Genomic DNA, 19,680 nt, shown 5'->3' with positions numbered 1-19,680 from the left:
TTGCTTTTGCTATTCTGCGTCTCTTCTTGTTCCAAATGAATTTTTGAATTCTTTTCTCAAGGTCCATGAAGGATGCTGCTGGGATTTCAATTGAGATTACATTGAATCTATATAGCAGTTTTGGAAGTATGGCCATTTTCACTATATTAATCCTTCCTACCCAGGAGCAAGGGATGTCTGTCCATTTTCTGATATCATCTTCAGTCTCTCATTTCAGAGTGCTATAGTTTTCAGAGAAGAGGTCTTTGATTTCTTTTGTTAGGTTGATTCATAGGAATTTCAGGTTTTTGGATGCTATTGTGAAAGGAATTATTTGCCCTATTTCTGTCTCAGTGAGTCTATTGTTTGTGTAGAGGAAAGCTATTGATTTTTGTGTGTTGACCTTGAATCCAGCTACTCTACTGAACTTGGTTATTAAGTCTAGCAGAGTTTTTGTGAAGTTCTTGGGGTCTTCTATATAGAGTATAATGTCATCTGCAAATAATGACAATTTGACTTCTTAAATTCCTATCTTTATTCCTTTTATTTCTTTCTGTTGTGTAATTGCCATGGCTAATATTTCCAAAACTATATCGAACAAGAGTGGTGAGAGTGGACATCCTTGTCTTGTTCCTGATTATAGTGTGAAGAATTTCAGTTTTTGACCATTTAGTATGATACTGGCTGTTGGTTTTTCATAGATGGCTTTTATCATATTGAGGCAGAGACTGTCTATTCGAATTTTTTGTAGGGCTTTTATCATAAACACGTGTTGGATTTTGTCAAATGCTTTTTCTGGATCTATTGAAACGATCATATTTTTTTGTACTTGGTTCTATTGATATAGTGTAATACATTGATTAATTTGTGTGTGTTGAACAATCCCTGCATCCCTGGGATGAATCCCATTTGGTCAGGGTGTATGATCTCCTGCATTCTATTTGCCAGTATTTTATTAAGGATTTTTGCATATATATTCATTAGTTCTAATGGCCTGTAGTTCCCTTTTTCAGTTGGGTCTTTCTCTGCTTTGGAGATCAAGGTGATTCTTGCTTCCAGGAATGAATTTCAGAGTATTGCTTCCCTGTCAATTTCATTGAAGAGTTTAAACAGTAGTGGCAGTAGTTCCTCTCTAAATGTCTTGTAGAATTCAGCAGTGATGCCATCAGGACCTGGGCTTTTCATAGTTGGTAAGTTTTTAATTCTGTTTTCAATTTCATTTGTTGATATTGGGTTGCTTAGAATTTTTAGGTCTTCTTCATTCAACTTTGGTAATTCATACATATCTAGAAATGTGACCATTTCTTCTGTGTTTTCCAACTTACTGACATATAGGTTCTGAAAGTAGGTAGTGATGATAGTCTGGATTTCTACTGTGTCTGTTGTAAGTTCATCCTTTTCATTCCTAATTGCACAGATTTGGGCCTTTTCTTTTCTTTTTCTGATAAGGTTGGCTAAGAGTTTGTCAATTTTTGTTTATTCTTTCGAAGAACCAACTGTTGGCTTCATTAATTTTTGTATCTTTCTCTTAGTCTCCATTGCATTGATTTCTCCTCTGATCTTTATAATTTCCTCCCTTGTATGAGCTTTGGGTTTGTTCTGCTCTTCTTTTTCTAGAAGCATGAGGTTCAGCATCAGGTTGTGTAATTGGGCTCGCTCTCTTTTCCTTATATGTGTTTTCACTGCTATGAATTTACCTCATAAGCCTGCTTTCATTGAGTCCCATAGATTCCAATATGTTATGTTGTCATTGTCATTTAATTGTAGGGAGTGTCTGATTTCTTCTTTAATTTCCTCTGTGACCCATTGGTTACTCAGAAGGGTGTTGGTCAATTTCCATGTGTTTATGATATTCTTACTGTTTCTTTTGCTATTGATCTCCAATTTCATCACACTATGATCTGATAATATGCAGGAGATAACTTTAATTCCTTTGTACTTACTTAAGCACTTTGGAGAACTACCCATGTACATCTGAAAAGAATGTGTATTCTGATTTTGTGGGGTGGAACACTCTGTAAATATTTGTTAAGTTCATATGTTCAAGAGTTGTATTAACTTCTAGTGTTTCATTGCTTATTTTTTCTCCAGTTGATCTATCTATTTGTGACAGTGGGGTATTGAGGTCCCCCATTACTATTGTATTAGTGCATATATGAGACATGTCAGTTAGTATTTGTTTTATATAGTTGGGTGCACTGGTGTTTGGTGCATATATATTTATGATTGTCATCTCTTCCTGTTGGATTGTTCCCTTTACAAGGCTGTAGTGTCCTTCGTTGTGTCTCTTAATCAGTGTTGGTCTGAAATCTACTTGATCTGCAAAGAGGATAGCTACCCCTCCTTTTTTTCAGGTTCCCATCACTTGGAAGATTGTTTTCCACCCTTTAATTTGCAATCTATGAGTATCTTTTTGAATTAAATGTGATTTTTTTATGCAGCATATTGTTGGATTTTGCTTCTTGACCCATTTTGTCAGTCTATTTCTTTTGATTGGTGAATTGAGACCGTTAATATTGATGGTTACAATTGATGTGTACTGACTTATCCTTGTCATGACTTTTAATTTTTGTTGGATTCTCCCTCTTTGGATTTAATTTCTTGTCATGCCAGTGGACTCATTCTGCATGGATTCCCAGGATTGTGATCCTCATTGTCTTTTCCTAGGTTATTGTGTAAAATTTCTTGGAATGCTGGTTTGGTATTCGTGAAGTTCTTGAGGTGCTCTTTGTCATGAAAGTATCTTATTTCTCCATCAATTTTGAAAGATAGTTTTTCAGGGTACATCAATCTGGGTTGGAGACTGATTTTCTTTAGGGCTTGAAACATGTCAAGCCCTTGACATATGTCCAAGGTCTTCTTGCCTTGAGAGTTTGCATTGAGAAGTCTGCTGTGATTCTGATGGGCTTTCCTTTATATGTGATTTGTTTCTTTTCTCTAACTGCTTGTAGAACTTTGTTCTTCGGCTGGGTTTCTGGAATCTTAACAATTATAATCCTATACGTAGATTTCTCTATTTTTTTGATCAAGGCTAGTTGCCCTCCTCTATGCCTCACTTAACTGTATGTGAAGTTCTTTTCCCCTGCTTGGTAAGTTTTCTGCCATTACTTCTGTGAACAGTTTTTTTTATGACATCTGCACTCCTATTTCTTCATTGACTCCAATCAGTCTTATGTTTTTCTTCTTTGCATTGTCTAGCAGCTTCTGGATTGATTTCCCATGGTCCCTTACAATTTTGGAGCAATTTTTCTTTTCCTGGTCACTAATTGCAATCTTATCCTCTATATCTGAAATTCTGTCCTCACATTGGCTCATTCTGAAGTGTAGACTTTCAATGGAGTTTTTAATCTCTGGAAATCTGTTTGTATCTGTTTTATGGATTCCATTTGTTTCTTATGTTGGGATTCCATCCTGTTCCTCAGCTCCTGTATTTATTTTATCTGTGTCCTCTCTAGATTTGTTAATCATGTCTTGCACTGTGAGCACAATCTCTGCTGTTATGTGAGAAATTATTTCTGATTTCATTTTTTCCAGATCCTTTTTTGTTGCCAGTTCAGGGAGTCCAGGTGGTTGAGTATCAGAATGTTCCATCTCCTTTCCCTTTGCATTTGCTGTAGGTGATATGGAAGTCTGGTTTTGAGACTTCTTTATGTGTCTTCTCATTTTGGTGGGTGGGGGTGCTTTTGGCACCCGCATGGCTCACCTCCTCAGCGCTGGGCGTGGTAGAACAGCAGCCCAGAACTCCCTACCTCTGGGCTGGAACTGGTGGATTGGCGGCCCGGAAGCCCCTTCCTCTGGGCTGGGAGTGGTGGAACTGTCACCTGGAAGCCTGTTCCTGTGGGCTGGGAGCAGTGGAATGGGAGCCCAGAAGCCTCTGGGCTGGGAGTAGTGGAATGGTGGCCCAGAAGCAACTACCTCTGGGCTTGGAATGGAGGACATCACAAGCTTCTTGATTACAAGAAATTTAGGATAGATAATGTTGCTGCTCAAATAGAGTAAGAATTTGTGAATCTCACCCATTGCGTTTTTTTTTTTTTTTTTTTTTTTGAGTCAGGTTATCACTGTATAGTTCCGGCTGATCTTGAGCTCACTATGTAGCCCAGGCAGGCCTTGAGTTCATAGAGACCTCCTGCCTTAGTCTCCCAAGTGCTGGAATTACAGGCATGTACTGCCACACCTGGCTTCTCGCACCCATGTTTTTATGACCCTCTTCTTTCTCAAAGAAAATGTTCACAATCTGTCATATTTTTGGAACTTCCAGTTCTCTGGAGCTCTCATTTTCCCTGGTAAGCCAAGCTACTCCCTTACAGCAAGTGCCTGCCATTCCTCCAGAGTGAGGGCTCCAGCTCTCAGTTCAGCATAGCTCTTGCCTTCAGCCTCTGCTACCTCCTTCCAGCCAATCACTGCTACAGCCTACCTGTACTAGCACTGTAGCAAAGCAGATATTGGGGGCTACTGGCCAGAGCCAGGTGTGCACTTCGGTTCCTTCATATCCAGGTATTTGGCAGTGGGATCTCAGGGTAAGCTCTGAAAACAGGCATCTGCCCTTTGAGAACTTCACATTGACTGCCACTGACCAGGGCACAGCAGTTGCTTCCACAGCGATGACAGCCCATTCCAAAGCCACTATCCTGATATCTCCATCATCATTGTCAGCCTGGTTCAGGGGACACCACCACTACACATTACAAATCAGGGACACAGCTACTACTACAGTGAGGGTGGGATAGGGCCTCTGCTTTCTATAGAGCTTTGCCCTGCATGCAACCCTATGGCTGTGTGTCCCACAGAAGGCCTGTGCCCCTTAACCAGAAATAGTGATGGTGCTGAAGGAGTTTCAGCTCACAGATATCATAACATGTCTCCATCTCAGCCATCTACTACTCAGGAACTGCTCAAGCAAACATGACAACAAGTTTCCAAGGTGTATACCAAGAGCAAGAAGGGAAGGGAATAAATTTAGCATTATGAAGGAGGATTGAATCTTCATCTGGGTACTGGTAAGTGGACAGATAGGGAGAATCTCAGTCCTGAGACTTTACCAACTACCTTGGCTCAGGTCACTCCACTTTCAGACTTTATAAGCAGGGAATTCACGACACCATAATGGTCATCCAGGCTGCACTGAAGAGACCTTCAGGAGTGCACTAAGATAGGCCACACTTCAGAGCTCTTGGGGATGAGTCCCTCTTTACCACCCTCACAAAAGCAATTTCCTTCACACTTCTATTGCTGTGATCCTTTTGGAAGACACTTCAAAATATATCATGGTAAGGGAAGTTTAGTTTTCCTTCATTTTCATCAAGGTTTATGACCCTGTGTTTCAGAAATCCTGTCCAAAGCACATGGGTCAATATTTTTCCTGATTACATTTTACATGAGGAATGCCTCTTCTCTCTCCTAGCCCATGGCAAGAAGCATTCTTGAATGAGCTAGAGAGTAGACTTGATACTAGGATTCTACACTTGAGGAACTCTAAGCGTGTATGCATGTAGGGGTGCTTGTACAACCACGCATCTCTGTGTGTGTGTATGTGTAGAAGGTGTGTTGTACATCGGATGGAGCACAGAGCCTTGTGCATAGTATGCAGTGCTCTACTACTGTGCCCAAATCATGTCCTATTCTAAAATCATTTTCACATTTCCTCTGACTAAGAACATCCCTAGGACCTAAAGGTAAGTCAAGAAACAAAGACATCAGGTGATAAACAGGAAGAAGATGAACAGTTATCTCCTAGCTACTAAAGTGAGGTTCTGTCCTTGGTCCTTAAGCAGAGGTGATGGAAAGACCTTGCTGACTGTTCCTGAGCTGCTGAGGGCTGTGCTGCTGTGAAGGGGGAGCAACTCACTTAGCAGGGACTGGCTTTCCATGCTTCCTTTGCAGTGAGGGAAGCTTCCCCAGACACACAGACATCCCTGGGATGGCAAGCCCTGAGCCAGGCACCATATGTGCAACAACCTCTGGAGTTTCCCCAATCATGCACTAACAAATGTGCTCATTTGCTTGAGAGGAGCCCACCAGAAGAGCTTGGGGACATTTCAAAGAGAGCTTCAGATCAGAGTTCCACTCAACTCTTGGCCTTGGATACAATCCAGGAGCAACTAGAGAAGGAGAACTGGGATGAGATGAGAAGCAAGGTGTCAAAGGTTCCGAATGTCCACAAGATCTTAATAGACAACCAAGATCCACCTCTACTCTCCCCAGAGGTCCATGACTCTCCTGAGCTGATGGCTTCCTTTGAGCCTCCAAGCCAAGAAAAGCCTGGTTATGCAGATGCCCTCTGGACAAACTGCCACCTGAGTCTCCAGAACCAAGGGACTTTTGACAAGGAGATTGAGAGTAGCCCAGGATGGACAGACAGTGCAGTCCTAGTGGAGGACATTTGTCTTCCACAGATATTCCATTCCTTCAATAATTTTGAACAGTCCAATGATCCCACAGCCATCAAAGCCCAAGAAACTGGAGTCATCAAGGTGAATCAGATGCATCAGAACTCAGCCATCACCAAGGGCCCTTCACCTAAGGTGAGGAAGAACAAGCATAAACCCTCCAGGCAAAACAATGCAGCTCCTGAGGCTAAAATGCAGCTGAAGTCCTCCAAGAACCTATTAGGGGGACAAGAGCTCATTTGCAGTGCAGCAACTAATGACAGGGCTCACGTGGACATGGCTGAGCTGAGGAACAGCAAACCCCTGAATGTAGCATTTAGCAGTACCAGCCAAGCTAAGGGATGTGGGCAAGCTAGAATCAAGGGGACCAGAGAAAACAAAAGCAAGAAAATGCAATAGAGGAGTCAGTCAGGGCCCAAAGTCAAGGAAGGAGAAAAGCCAACTATTCTCAATGTGAAGCACAAGAGAAACCAACTGGTGCTTGGCCAAGAGGCCTTTAAAATGCCTCACACCTGCCTAGGCATGCACGTGGTATAGTCTGTGCAGGCTTTCCTCCCATTAGGTAGGAAGACAGTTAAGACAGCTGGGCCCTTTTCCTCCTAGGCACTGGGAAAATTGAGTATCACCAAAAACTCCAAGATATCACCAAGAGCCAAACCATGGCAAAGGGCCCCATGTGAGGGGCAGAGGCCTGAGAGTATCTGGGACGACTTCCAGAGCTCACACAGCACTGCTGAAACAGAGGCTTCATCTGCATCCCTGGGTGAGCTGCCACCACCTGGGCAGGGGAAGTTAATACCTTTGCCTTTTCCTAGCCCAGAAAAGCCTCAAGCAAGACCAGTTTCTCGAAGGCCACAGCCTCCAGCCTCATGGCGACACCCTGTAGCTCACCCTGTCCATCCTACTGTTACTAACACAGCTCAGCCATCCCAAACAGCAGCTGGCAGCATGTCTCTGATGGGTCCTGTCAAACCAGCTCACTCGGTCCTGGGAAATGCCAGGCCACCACACTGGACCACTGCAAAACAGCCTGGACTTCCTCAGTCTGCAGTGTGTAAGCCTGCACTCCAAGCAATATCACCTTTTGCCTCTCTTGGAAGGGAGTCTGTTGCCACTGCTGTGACCAAGTACAGGGCCCTGCCTCAGCCTCACAACCCATTTCTCATTCAAGACTTCAGCTGCCAGCCAATTCCTTGGAGGGAGCCCAGTGTTCCCAAGCCAGTCACATTAAGCCCCATCACAGAGGAACAAAGGCCAGATCAAGAAGTGATGAAGAGGCAGGCTCAGCTAGAGCAGGAGCTGGCAGCCAAGTGCACCTCCTTAGGGAAGCTGCATTTTTTCAGGCAGAGGGAGAGCGACAATGAAGTTGCTCAATACTACGGATACATAAGATGAAAGTCACCAGGACTGCCTGGGCATTTTGGCTACTGAGTGGTTATGCACATAGTTATGTAGAGAGAGAAGTAGATAGTTTTTGATTCTGATGTACTGTTGAAGATTAATATAACTGCATATATCCTTTAAGTAGAAATGGTGCAATATAAGCAATAGATAGTAAATAATATAAGTAATATAAGTGCAATATAAGTAAATAGATAGTAGATTTGAGTTCTGAGATGCTGATTTCTGTGGTTTTCTTTCATATGGGTGGGGATTAAATGCTGCGTTAGAAAGAAGGAATTTAGATTCAGATGGGAGAACATGGGCACACAGAATCAAAACTGAGGCAGGAGCAATAAATAACAACTCCAAAGAGGAGAGATTATGTGGGCTTAGAAGTAGGATCTGGAAGGGGTAAAATGGCAGAAGACAGAATGTAAGGCCAGGGTGAAGAGTGCAATTTAGACAAGGTGCAAGATGTCTCTTGGTGGTGTGGGTTGAGCAGAAGAAAGGCAAAACATCATCCTGTTCATGAGGAAGCTGGCAGAAGAAACTCGATTCATGATGCATCTCCAACATACTTAGGGCACCTAATATTATAGTTGGAGAAGCTACCAGAGGAGTGGCCAGAGTTTACACTGATCCTGGGTCCAGAGCATATGGTGATACCTGGCGGAGTGAGCATCTCCAGCACAAGCCCCACCCAAAACACTGTCTGGAATAGAAATCATCACCTTCACAGCAGCCATGCACCAGGGGACCAGAGGTGCATGACTTGAACTAACTTTCAAACACTTAATGCCAATATCACTGTGCCCCTTTACAGGCAAGGTTCGCTTACAGGCTGGGTTTCTGATGAATGCACAAGCATTAAGTCCTCAGTCTTGGTCCTAAGTCCTCCTGAAGTCCTCATAGAGTGGAAGAGTCTCCATTTGCAGGCATGCAATCTAGGTTTCATGTCACAGTACCTAGAGGTCACAGGTAGGGAAGATCAAACTTGCAAAGGGAATGAAATTTTTTTTTTTTGGTACCGGGGATCGAACTTGGGTCCTTGTGCTGGCGCAGCAGGTGGTGAAACCACTGAGCTAAATCCCCTGCCCAAAAGGGAATGAATTTGAAGTTGAGGTGCCAACCAACTCCTTCTCACCCAATCCGGCACATGTCACTTCCTGGATCCTTGGTCATCAGAAGCAATGGATGAAAAGAAGTAGCTTCCAGTGTCCATTTCCATTTTAGGAGAGGAGTGTGCCCAGGGACACCCATTTTAGGAGAGGAGTGTGCACAGGGACAGCCATTTTAGGAGAGGAATGTGCTGAAGAACCCAAGCATCAAACTTCCCGAGGTGGTTCTCCAGAGACATGGAGCCTTAGGGGCAGGGACAGAAGCTGGGTGTAGTGGGGTGGGAGTTGGTGGGTTTGTGGAGGGTCAGGAAAAGAATGGAGTGGGGACAACGGGATGAGTGCAGAGGACTCTCAGCAGGTGAAATTTGGCAATTGACACTTTAAAAATAAGCTTCTTAGATAGAATTCTGCTAACAGATCCCATCACTTAAAAGGATAACCCAGTGGCATTTAGTCCACTATGGGATTTGTAGCATTTTCATCATCCCAAGGAGAAACCCTTGTAACACATTAGCAGTCCTAACCACTAATCTCTCTGTATTTGCCCATCTGCAACTTTCCCACACACGGAATCATAAAACACATGATCTTTTACATGTGGCTTCTTTTGCTCAGCAGACTACATTCAAGCTTCACCCATGTAGCAGAGTGTGAGAGTCCTCCACAACTTCTTCTGTCTGATATCTATCATGTTGTATGCATAGAACACATTTCTTTCCCCACCTGTCCATTAAGTGATCAACATTTGGATGGTTTCCTCTAGTAAGTGACATGCCCTGGGAGCTTACTCTGTCCTGTGGCACCAGTATAAAAAGGGGATAGAAGATGTGAAGAACTTGCCCAAGTTAAGGCCTAGCAATTTGGGAGCTGGGCCTTGAGCTTAAACTTTCAGACTTCCAAAGTCATAGACTCAAGTGACAGAAAATTCACAAAGATACCAAAGAGTATTCTATGGAAGTGCATGCTTCACACCTCCCAACCTCTCAGTGACCCTATTTCCAGCTCTTTTAGACACGTTTACACTGGCCACTTCATCCATTCTCCCAGAGAAATTATGAGTTCACACGGCCACATGTACCTGTCACAATGGATGGAAGACTCTGTCTTACTTCTTGTAAATGCCACTTCCCTTATTACTATGTTAAATCACTATGTGCATTTTTAGTAGACTTTTCAGAATTTTCCAGGCCCTGGGATCTTGCTTATTTGCCCTTTCTCTGGAATCCTTTTCTTCAGCTTCTAGAGCCATCCCTGAGATCCATCTAGGCACCCTGAAAACTGACCACCCAGAAAAAGGATTAAATCTGTAGGTTTCCTCACCCAAAGCCAGCTCCACACACTTTCCGCTGCTTAGAACTCAAGCCTGACTCACTTTATCACAGGCATAATAGGAGGTAGTGAGAAGAGCGCTGAGCGGGGTATCGAAATCAAAGGCAGTGCACATCAAGCTGGGCTAGCTGCAGACTCCCTTCCCTTATGCTGGGGCACACGGTGTCACTCACCAAAGGCCTTTTTCACAGCCTCTTCTTGAATTTCCTGCAGAAATCTGTTGGGCATGGTTAGTTTGCAATGCTTCAAAAAGAATGAACATCAAGAGAAAAATGTGGAAACTATCTTCCAAGGTAGATGTTCTTGAAAATATGATGGGGTGAGGTATGGAGAAAAGTACATTCGGATTTTTTTTTTCTCCAGGGCAGAGAATTAGTATTTTCGAGACTGTGTTGCTGTCTAAAAATACTGAATTATCTTTTGGATAGATACACAGTGAGGCCAGATTGTGTTGACTTCTTCTCCACAGAAAATCAGAAAACCTTGTTATATCGTTTGTCCTGGATGCTCACCTCCTATCTTCCACCAGTGAGTGGTCTTCTTCTCTCAGAAATAAATATACTCCTCTTTGTTTTACCTGGCTGTAGGCCTATGCATGGCAGATAGAGAATGGGAGAGTTCTAGACTCTGTGCTAGCTGTCTATGTGCTGGCGAGGAGGCTATGGTAACTGTCTCTCTGGATTCATTTACCTGAAGAGACACAAGCATTCCTCAATGCCTTTCTTGAGTGGAAGAGCCAGATGGCCTGATGTCTGTGTTGACCAAGCAGCCAGAGGCAGCAAATTCTGGGTGTAAAAATTTCAGTGAAGCTGCACAAGAGGAAATGTTTGCAGTCTGCTCTCTATTCTATCTCTGGGGTGATTGGTGCTCATGGTCAGAGTCTGGTTGTGAGAGGATCAACCCACTAATGGGAAGAGGATCAAGAGATGGAGCTAAGGGTGAAGGAGACGATGGAAAGGAGATGAAAAAAGAAAACAATGTGTTATACACATTTGCCAAGTCCACATTAGGATACGTTATATACTGCAAACTTGTACTAATAAATGAATGAAAAAGGATACGGCTTGGGCAACTGACAGGAAAGAAAATCTCTGAATATAAGAATGAAAAATCAAGGCTTCCCCAAGAAACAAGCCCAGCAGTAAAGGAGATGGGGGGAAGGAGATCAGAAGAGAGACACAGGTCCACTTGGTGTGGCCCAGCCCATCTCTAGGAAGAGGGACTAAGAGAAAAGGCCTTGGATGGCATCATTCCCCACAAGGTGCACTCGGTGGATGCCAACTTCCTCTTCAACCAGGTTACTCAAAGGGCTCTCAAGTACTTTCCTTTGGTCCTTGAATGCTGCAATAAGTTCACATTTTAATCACATGGACCATGGTGTTCTCAGAAAATCTGTCTTGCTCTAGACAGAGGTCCTCTTCTTCCACAAGGATTTTAACTGTACAATACATATAATACATAGTCATAGGTATAATAATTGCTGTTATCTTGTGAAATATAATCTATACCACATAAAAAGGTTTACTGCAGACTATTTCAAAGACACTCTGAGGGACTCTCTACAATATGAGAGCACAAGAGTAAGAGGGACATTCATGTCTGTCTCATGAGACGTCACTACCTCAGACTCACCCAGTCTTTTCGATACCATTCTGAGTCTCCTGCAGTCTCCTCACCCAGTCTCATCTTCTGGTTGTCAATCTGACCTTTTTTGGCTACCTTGGATCTTTCAACTGCCTGCTTTGTGGCATCAACCAATTACCAAACCTACCGCTACCTGGGAGAATCTTGGAGTTTCTGTGGGTTGCCTGAAGGAAGCCTCGGTCATCACCTGTGGACAGCGATCAGCGTTCTGCCCACTGGGTGTGTGTTCTCTGTGGATTCAGCCACCCAGAGGTCCTCCAGTACCCTCTCTTCATCCTTGCAGTCTGCAGTCATTGTCACTCCTTCTCGACATTACACACTCCCTTTCTTCTCAAATCAATTTCCTAGTGGTGATCAAATATTTTGGACAACTGGAGGAAGGTCCTGAACTGGCAATCTGGAGATCTACTTTCCTTTCCTCATGGCTTGTACCTTTAGTAGGATGTGACTTTGGGTAGATGATTTCAGCTCCTATGAAGTGTTTTCTCATCTGCTCTGTGAGATTGACTCTTTGCCTGTGCTCTGTTTCCTTTCTCTGCTAACATTGACTGTTAAGGGCCATGGGAACAGAGACTCCAACCAGAGACATCTTAAGTGTGTGTTTGTTTCAACAGAAAATGAGAAAAATCAAACTGAGGAGGGGTAGAAAAGTACAGTTCTCTGCCAAGATGCTTCATCACAGATAGTTTCCCTTCACTAGTATTTCCACTCCACTGTGGTGCCATTCGAAGTGGACTATACACATGTTATGGAGATTTCTATCTGAAAAGGGTGAAACACAAACAGGGAGATGCCAGGGCCAATGACTGAGCTATACCCAGGCAGATTCTCTTGGAGGACAGCTGGGTGGGTTTCCATGAAGCTCAAACTGTAAGACACTGCCTGGATCGGTAGGAGAGGGAGGGGAAGAAAATACACACAAAGAGGGGGAAGAAAATAATAAAGTTGAAAGAAATGCAGAGCATGGAGTTGTTGTACAGAAAAGAAAGCCACAGTTTGAGATATAATCTTGAACGATTGAAATGACCAGAGAAAGAAAACACACAGTGAAGTCTCCTTGGAAGAGGGCCATAAGAGGTTGTTTTGGCTAACGCTGCCTTTAATGATGTGAGAAGGAAACCAAGGCTAGCATAGGGTATCCCTTGGCAAAAGCACCTTAGTAGAAATGTTACACAGCATGGGTTGATTTGTTTTTACTGGTTCTTTCAATACAGGTGTTACTTGATAGTCTTTGAATATGAACATTTTAGAGGTACAGAATGTTTCACACAAGATTCTTTCCATATATATAGTACACACTAAAAAGTCAACAACCAGAAGGCCCAGGAAACAATTTTCAGTCTTCTATTTCATACTGCTTTTTAAACTAGATAAAAATGCTTTAAGTCATGTGTCCCACCCCTCATGCATCAGAACCACAGCCTTTGAGTATTCAGTAAACACAGCAACAAAAAAGCTGTTTGTCATCTTTATGACTTTTTCTTCCTAAAACAGACTGCATATTTGGTATCAACATCTTTATTAGCATACATACTCATTAACCATTTTGACCTCTGAGAGTCAAAAGAAATTCCTGCCCACATATAAAAAGAAAACATCTCTCACTCCACATGTATCTAAAACAATTTGTAAGCTGCTGTGAGTTTTCCTACATTTTAAAGAATTTCACTGCCTCTAATCCCAGTTACATGGGAGGCTGAGACAGGATGATCACAATTTGAAAAGTAGCCTGGGCAAATTACTGAGAGCCTACCTAAATATTGAGAAAAGAAAAAAAAAAAAGAAAGAAAAGGCCAGGGATTTAGCTCATTAGTGCCCCCGCCTGCCTCACAAGCGCAAGGTCCCAAGTTTGATCCTTGGTACAAAAAAAATAAAAAAAGAAAGAAAACAAAAGAGCTGGGTATGCAGGTCCACGGTACAGTGCCAGTGGCTTTAATAGCCAATATTGCAAAAGCAAGCAAATAGAAAATAAATGAAGAAAATGCTATTTATACCAGTAAAAAGGTAACACATTTGAACATTAAAACAACTCCAAACCAACCAACCAACCCAAAAAACCAGAGAAACATAATATCATTTTCATTGTACCCTAGCAGTGATGGATTTATTAGGCTTTAGGAGTTACACATTCCTGACTGTTGAAGATGATTTTATGGTAGGTTGTGAGGTGAAATGAACTTCCATGATCCTGTTCAGTGCTTTCCCCCTGCTCATTACATGGCACTATCAAATGCAATATCTGTCTTGTGGGTCGAAAGTCTATTCCTTGGTTGGTGATATTCAAGACAAAGGTGATTGAGTACAATAGTGGAATTTCTTCACACTTGTTTTGCATTCCTTGCTGTGCAGATTGGTTTCTCCTTCTTTCTTTTTTGTTTGTTTCTCTTTGAGATGGAGTTTCAAAATTGCCCAGTCTGACCTCTAAATTCTGGGCAGAAGCAATCCTCCTGCCTCAGCCTCCTGAGTGCTGCAACTACAGACATACACCACCATGTCCACCCTTAATACCAGGTTTTATTGCAATACATAAATTATGACTACCAACATGTTCATATTTATTGCTGTTTGAGGCTTGTATTGTACAGACTTTTCACTGAAATTGTTTCTGTGCTCAAGAGGACTGCATTCAAAATCACTGTCCAGTGTGGCCTGTTTTGGGTTTATTGTGTGAGTAAATCATGTTCACTTTCCTCATGTTGCACATATAACAGCACTTTCCTCATAAATTTATTATGCTTTCATGTTTGCTAAACACATTAGTAAATGAACTATGTTTTGTTGCTTGTACCTCAATTTTCATTAATATCCATACATGCCATTTCACTCTGTGATGCTACATGTTCTTTGTTTTACTCTTTTTACATTTCCAGCACCTCTTCTATCTCCATCTATGAAAATCATATGCAGTATGTCCCTTTCACTCATAAATGAACTGGCATTGTGCTTATTTTGATGATCATTTTATAAACAAGTAACTTGCAAGTCAAAAGTGGAGAATATTTTTCTTCCCCAAAGCTCCTCTTGTGAAATTAACCCTCAGGCACTCTAGTAACTTAGGATCAGAAACTAGGCTCAAAGAGGGGAGAGAATGACCCCTGCAATTTATCAACCTTTCTGGGTTATAAGTGACCCCTGCAGAAAGTGAGGGCCCTACAGAAGCAAAATGAGATGCAGAAGATGACAGCGGCAAGACCCATACTCTGTTCTAGCAAGTGTGCAACAAAAATGCCTAGGTAAAAAAATCCCTTTACTACTAGTTTCTGGTTTGTGCTCAGCACAAAAAAATCCCCAAAAAGGAGTCAGGTTCTGTAAACCAATCCCAATACTAAATCATAGGAGAATTTAAACAAGTCAATGGGATCTCACTGGCCTCAGTTTCCTCACTCATAAAATATGAGGTAATAAGTTCTCTAAGGATCTCCTAGGTCTGAAAAGCTTCAAATCCACGAATCATGATCATGGGTCAGTGTGATGCAGGGTTAAGGGCAGCACAGAAGAGGGGTAAGGCAGCTTCAGGCAAAGGGAGCATGTAAGAATGGGACCCCTTGGGTCTTTGGTGACCCAGGTGGGAGATCAGCAAATCATGGGGAGAGTTTCAAACTTTTCCAGCAATTAATGCACTTTTCCAACTGAGGATGTCTGATTGCTGGCATTTCACTGAATATTGGTATCACAGGCTTCCTGATTGTAAGGACTTTAGGATAGATAATGCTAGTGCTCAAATATAGTGAGAATTTGTCAGTCTCATCCATGTTTTCATGGTCCTCTTGCTTCCTACAGAAAATGTCCAAATCCCATTATCTGTGGAAACCTCCAGTTCTCTCTAGCTCTCATTTCTGTTGCAAGCAAAACTCCTTTATTTTACTCATTCTATATTTCCAGCACCTTTTCTCTCTCCCTCTGCACAAATTGTGTGTAATATGTTCCTTTCATGCATGGATGAACTGTCACTGTGCTTATTTTGATGACCACCTTATAGATGAATATCTTTCAGGTCAGGAAATTTAGAGAATGTTTTTCTTTCCAAAGGCTTTGCTTGAGAAACTAACATTTAGGTAGTCATGTTGACTTTGGATCAGAAGCTAGGTGGGAAGAGGGTAAACAATGATCTTTCAAGTTTACCAGCCACCCTGGATTATTATTAGTGACCCTGGGAGACAGTCAGAATTGGACCCAAGCAAAATGAGACAAAGTGCCTGCAACTCCTCCAGGGCGTGGGCTCCAACACTCAGTCCAGCAGGTCTGATGCCCTCATCCTCTGCCACCTTCTTCCAGCCGGTCACTGCCAGTGCATACCTCTACCAACACTGTATGCAACTATGTTTTCAATGTTTATGCATAAGAGTCAGTTGTTGATTTCATCTGTCTCCTATCCAGGTATTTGGCAGTAGAATTTCATGGGAAGCTTGGAAAAACAAGTTTTTGTCATTCAACATTTTCAGGTGACTGTCATTGACCAAGGCAGAGCTCATGCCAATGCAATCATCCTAGCATATCCAACACTGTTTGCCAGCCTGGTTCAGGGGACACCACCACCACATGTTCCAAATCAGGGACACAGCCTACACCTTCCCCGCAAACAAGAAAACCATGTGTGCTACTACAATTAGGGTGCAATGGGCCTCTGATGTCTACAGAACTTGGCCTCTGGCTGTACCCCTACTGTTGTGTGTTGTACCTAGGGAGCAGGAATTGTACCTATCAACCAGTGATGGTGATGATGCTAAAGGAGTTTTAGCAAACAAATGCCATAACGCCAGTCTCTAATTCTTCTACTGTCTACTACTCTGGGTCTGATGTAAACTAGCATGAAAATGAGATTGCAGGGTGGATACTGAGAGCAAGAAGGGAACGGAATCACGTTAGAATTCTGAAGGAGGGATAAGCTGCAGCTGGGTAGTGATGAGTACACAGGTAAGCAAAATTTCATTCCTGAGACTTCACCTGCTACGTTTGCTCAGTTCACATTTTAAACTTTGTAAGCAGGGAATGCACAATATGATCATGGCCATCTTTCTGCATTGAAGAGACCTCTGGACCCCACTGAGGCAGGCTACACTTTTCAGAGTCCTTGTAGATCAGTCTTCTACCACCACCTCCTAAACAATTCCCTTCCCTCATCTATTGCTGTGGTCCAATTGGAAGATGCATCAAAAGTTATGGTGGTAAGGGAAACTTCACCTTTCTTCATTTTCACCAGGATTTATGATCCTGTGTCTCTGAGGTCATGTCTAAAACACATGCTTCAGTTTCTGTCCTGCTCACACGTGACAGGAGGAAGACCTCCTCTCTCTTTCATACACCATATTGAGAAGTCTTTTTATAACAGCAAAAGGGAAGAGAGCACTGATAGGAGGAATCTACAACTTAGAAAATCTTCTGTGAGAGTGTGCTTGCTTGGGTGCTTGCACACTTCTGTGTGTGTGTGTGTGTGTGTGTGTGTGTGTGTGGAGGATGTGCTGTCATTGGTATGGAGCCCACAACATCATGCACAGTAAGCAATGCTCTACCACCATGCCCAAAACAAGTCCTGCCCTAAAAATCAATTTCATGTTTCCTTTGATGGAAGAAAATCTTAGGACATAAAAGGAAAGCCATGAAACAAACACATCAAGTGTTAAGCAGGAAGAAGCAGAACGGTTACCTCCTAGCTAGGAAAGTGAGGTTCTGTCCTAGGTCCTTAAGCAGAGGTGATGGAAAGACCTTGCTGACTGTTCCTGAGCTGCTGAGGGCTGTGCTGCTGTGAAGGGGGAGCAACTCACTTAGCAGGGACTGGCTTTCCATGCTTCCTTTGCAGTGAGGGAAGCTTCCCCAGACACACAGACATCCCTGGGATGGCAAGCCCTGAGCCAGGCACCATATGTGCAACAACCTCTGGAGTTTCCCCAATCATGCACTAACAAATGTGCTCATTTGCTTGAGAGGAGCCCACCAGAAGAGCTTGGGGACATTTCAAAGAGAGCTTCAGATCAGAGTTCCACTCAACTCTTGGTCTTGGATACAATCCAGGAGCAACTAGAGAAGGAGAACTGGGATGAGATGAGAAGCAAGGTGTCAGAGGTTCTGAATGTCCACAAGATCTTAATAGGTAACAAAGATCCACCTCTACTATCCTTAGAGGCTCATGACCCTCCTGAGCTGCTGGCCTCCACTGAGACTTCAAACCAAGTAAACCCTGGTTATGCAGATGCCCTCTGGACAAACTGCCACCTGAGTCTCCAGAACCAAGGGACTTTTGACAAGGAGATTGAGAGTAGCCCAGGATGGGCAGTTGTTAGGGTCCTGGTGGAGGACATTCTCCTTCACCAGATTTTCCATTCCTTCAATAATTTTGACCAGTCCAACAGTCCCACAGTCATCTAAGCCCAAGACACTGGAGTCAACAAGGTGAATCAGGTGCATCAAAACTCAGCCATTACCAGGGATCCTTTGCCTAAAATGAGGGAGAAAAAACATAAACCCTCCAGGCCAAGCAGTGGGGCTCCTGAGGCTAAAATGCAGCTGAAGACCCCCAAGAGCCGGTCAGGGGGACAAGAGCTCATTTGCAGTGCAGTAGCCAGTGACAGGGCTCACGTGGACATGGCTGAGCTGAGGAACAGCAAATCCCTGAATGTAGCATTTAGCAGTACCAGCCAAGCTAAGGGATGTGGGCAAGCTAGAATCAAGGGGACCAGAGAAAACAAAAGCAAGAAAATGCAATAGAGGAGTCAGTCAGGGCCCAAAGTCAAGGAAGGAGAAAAGCCAACTATTCTCAATGTGAAGCACAAGAGAAACCAACTGGTGCTTGGCCAAGAGGCCTTTAAAATGCCTCACACCTGCCTAGGCATGCACGTGGTATAGTCTGTGCAGGCTTTCCTCCCATTAGGTAGGAAGACAGATAAGACAGCTGGGCCCTTTTCCTCCTAGGCACTGGGAAAATCAAGTATCACCAAAAACTCCAAGATATCACCAAGAGCCAAACCATGGCAAAGGGCCCCATGTGAGGGGCAGAGGCCTGAGAGTATCTGGGACGACTTCCAGAGCTCACACAGCACTGCTGAAACAGAGGCTTCATCTGCATCCCTGGGTGAGCTGCCACCACCTGGGCAGGGGAAGTTAATACCTTTGCCTTTTCCTAGCCCAGAAAAGCCTCAAGCAAGACCAGTTTCTCGAAGGCCACAGCCTCCAGCCTCATGGCGACACCCTGTAGCTCACCCTGTCCATCCTACTGTTACTAACACAGCTCAGCCATCCCAAACAGCAGCTGGCAGCATGTCTCTGATGGGTCCTGTCAAACCAGCTCACTCGGTCCTGGGAAATGCCAGGCCACCACACTGGACCACTGCAAAACAGCCTGGACTTCCTCAGTCTGCAGTGTGTAAGCCTGCACTCCAAGCAATATCACCTTTTGCCTCTCTTGGAAGGGAGTCTGTTGCCACTGCTGTGACCAAGTACAGGGCCCTGCCTCAGCCTCACAACCCATTTCTCATTCAAGACTTCAGCTGCCAGCCAATTCCTTGGAGGGAGCCCAGTGTTCCCAAGCCAGTCACATTAAGCCCCATCACAGAGGAACAGAGGCCAGATCAGGAAGTGATGAAGAGGCAGGCTCAGCTAGAGCAGGAGCTGGCAGCCAAGTGCACCTCCTTAGGGAAGCTGCATTTTTTCAGGCAGAGGGAGAGCGACAAGGAAGTTGCTCAATACTACGGATACATAAGATGAAAGTCACCAGGACTGCCTGGGCATTTTGGCTACTGAGTGGTTCTGCACATAGTTATGTAGAGAGAGAAGGAGAAATTTGTTCATTCAGATGTACTTTTGAAGGTTAACATACCCACATACTATTCAAGAGAGTATGGCAA

General features: G+C 43.5%; 1 protein-coding gene and 1 pseudogene across 1 annotated transcript in view; one reads left to right on the top strand and one right to left on the bottom strand.

Annotated features, from left to right (window-relative positions):
* Window positions 1-19,680, bottom strand: part of LOC101721915 (stereocilin-like) — a 45,840-nt gene that overhangs the window by 13,283 nt on the left and 12,877 nt on the right. Inside the window, 1 exon segment of the mRNA XM_087207997.1 lies at window positions 6,052-6,058. Within this exon segment, the coding sequence (XP_087064123.1) occupies window positions 6,052-6,058 (7 nt within the window).
* On the top strand, window positions 15,295-19,540 carry LOC147828804 (uncharacterized protein C2orf78 pseudogene; annotated as a pseudogene).

This window comes from Heterocephalus glaber, unplaced genomic scaffold (assembly GCF_053883595.1).
Source record: "Heterocephalus glaber isolate CG9 unplaced genomic scaffold, H.glaber_assembly_v1.0 deba00000901, whole genome shotgun sequence".
Lineage (NCBI taxonomy): Eukaryota > Metazoa > Chordata > Mammalia > Rodentia > Bathyergidae > Heterocephalus > Heterocephalus glaber.
The sequence above is the reverse complement of the archived record's forward strand: the minus strand, read 5'-3'. Positions and strand labels throughout refer to the sequence as shown.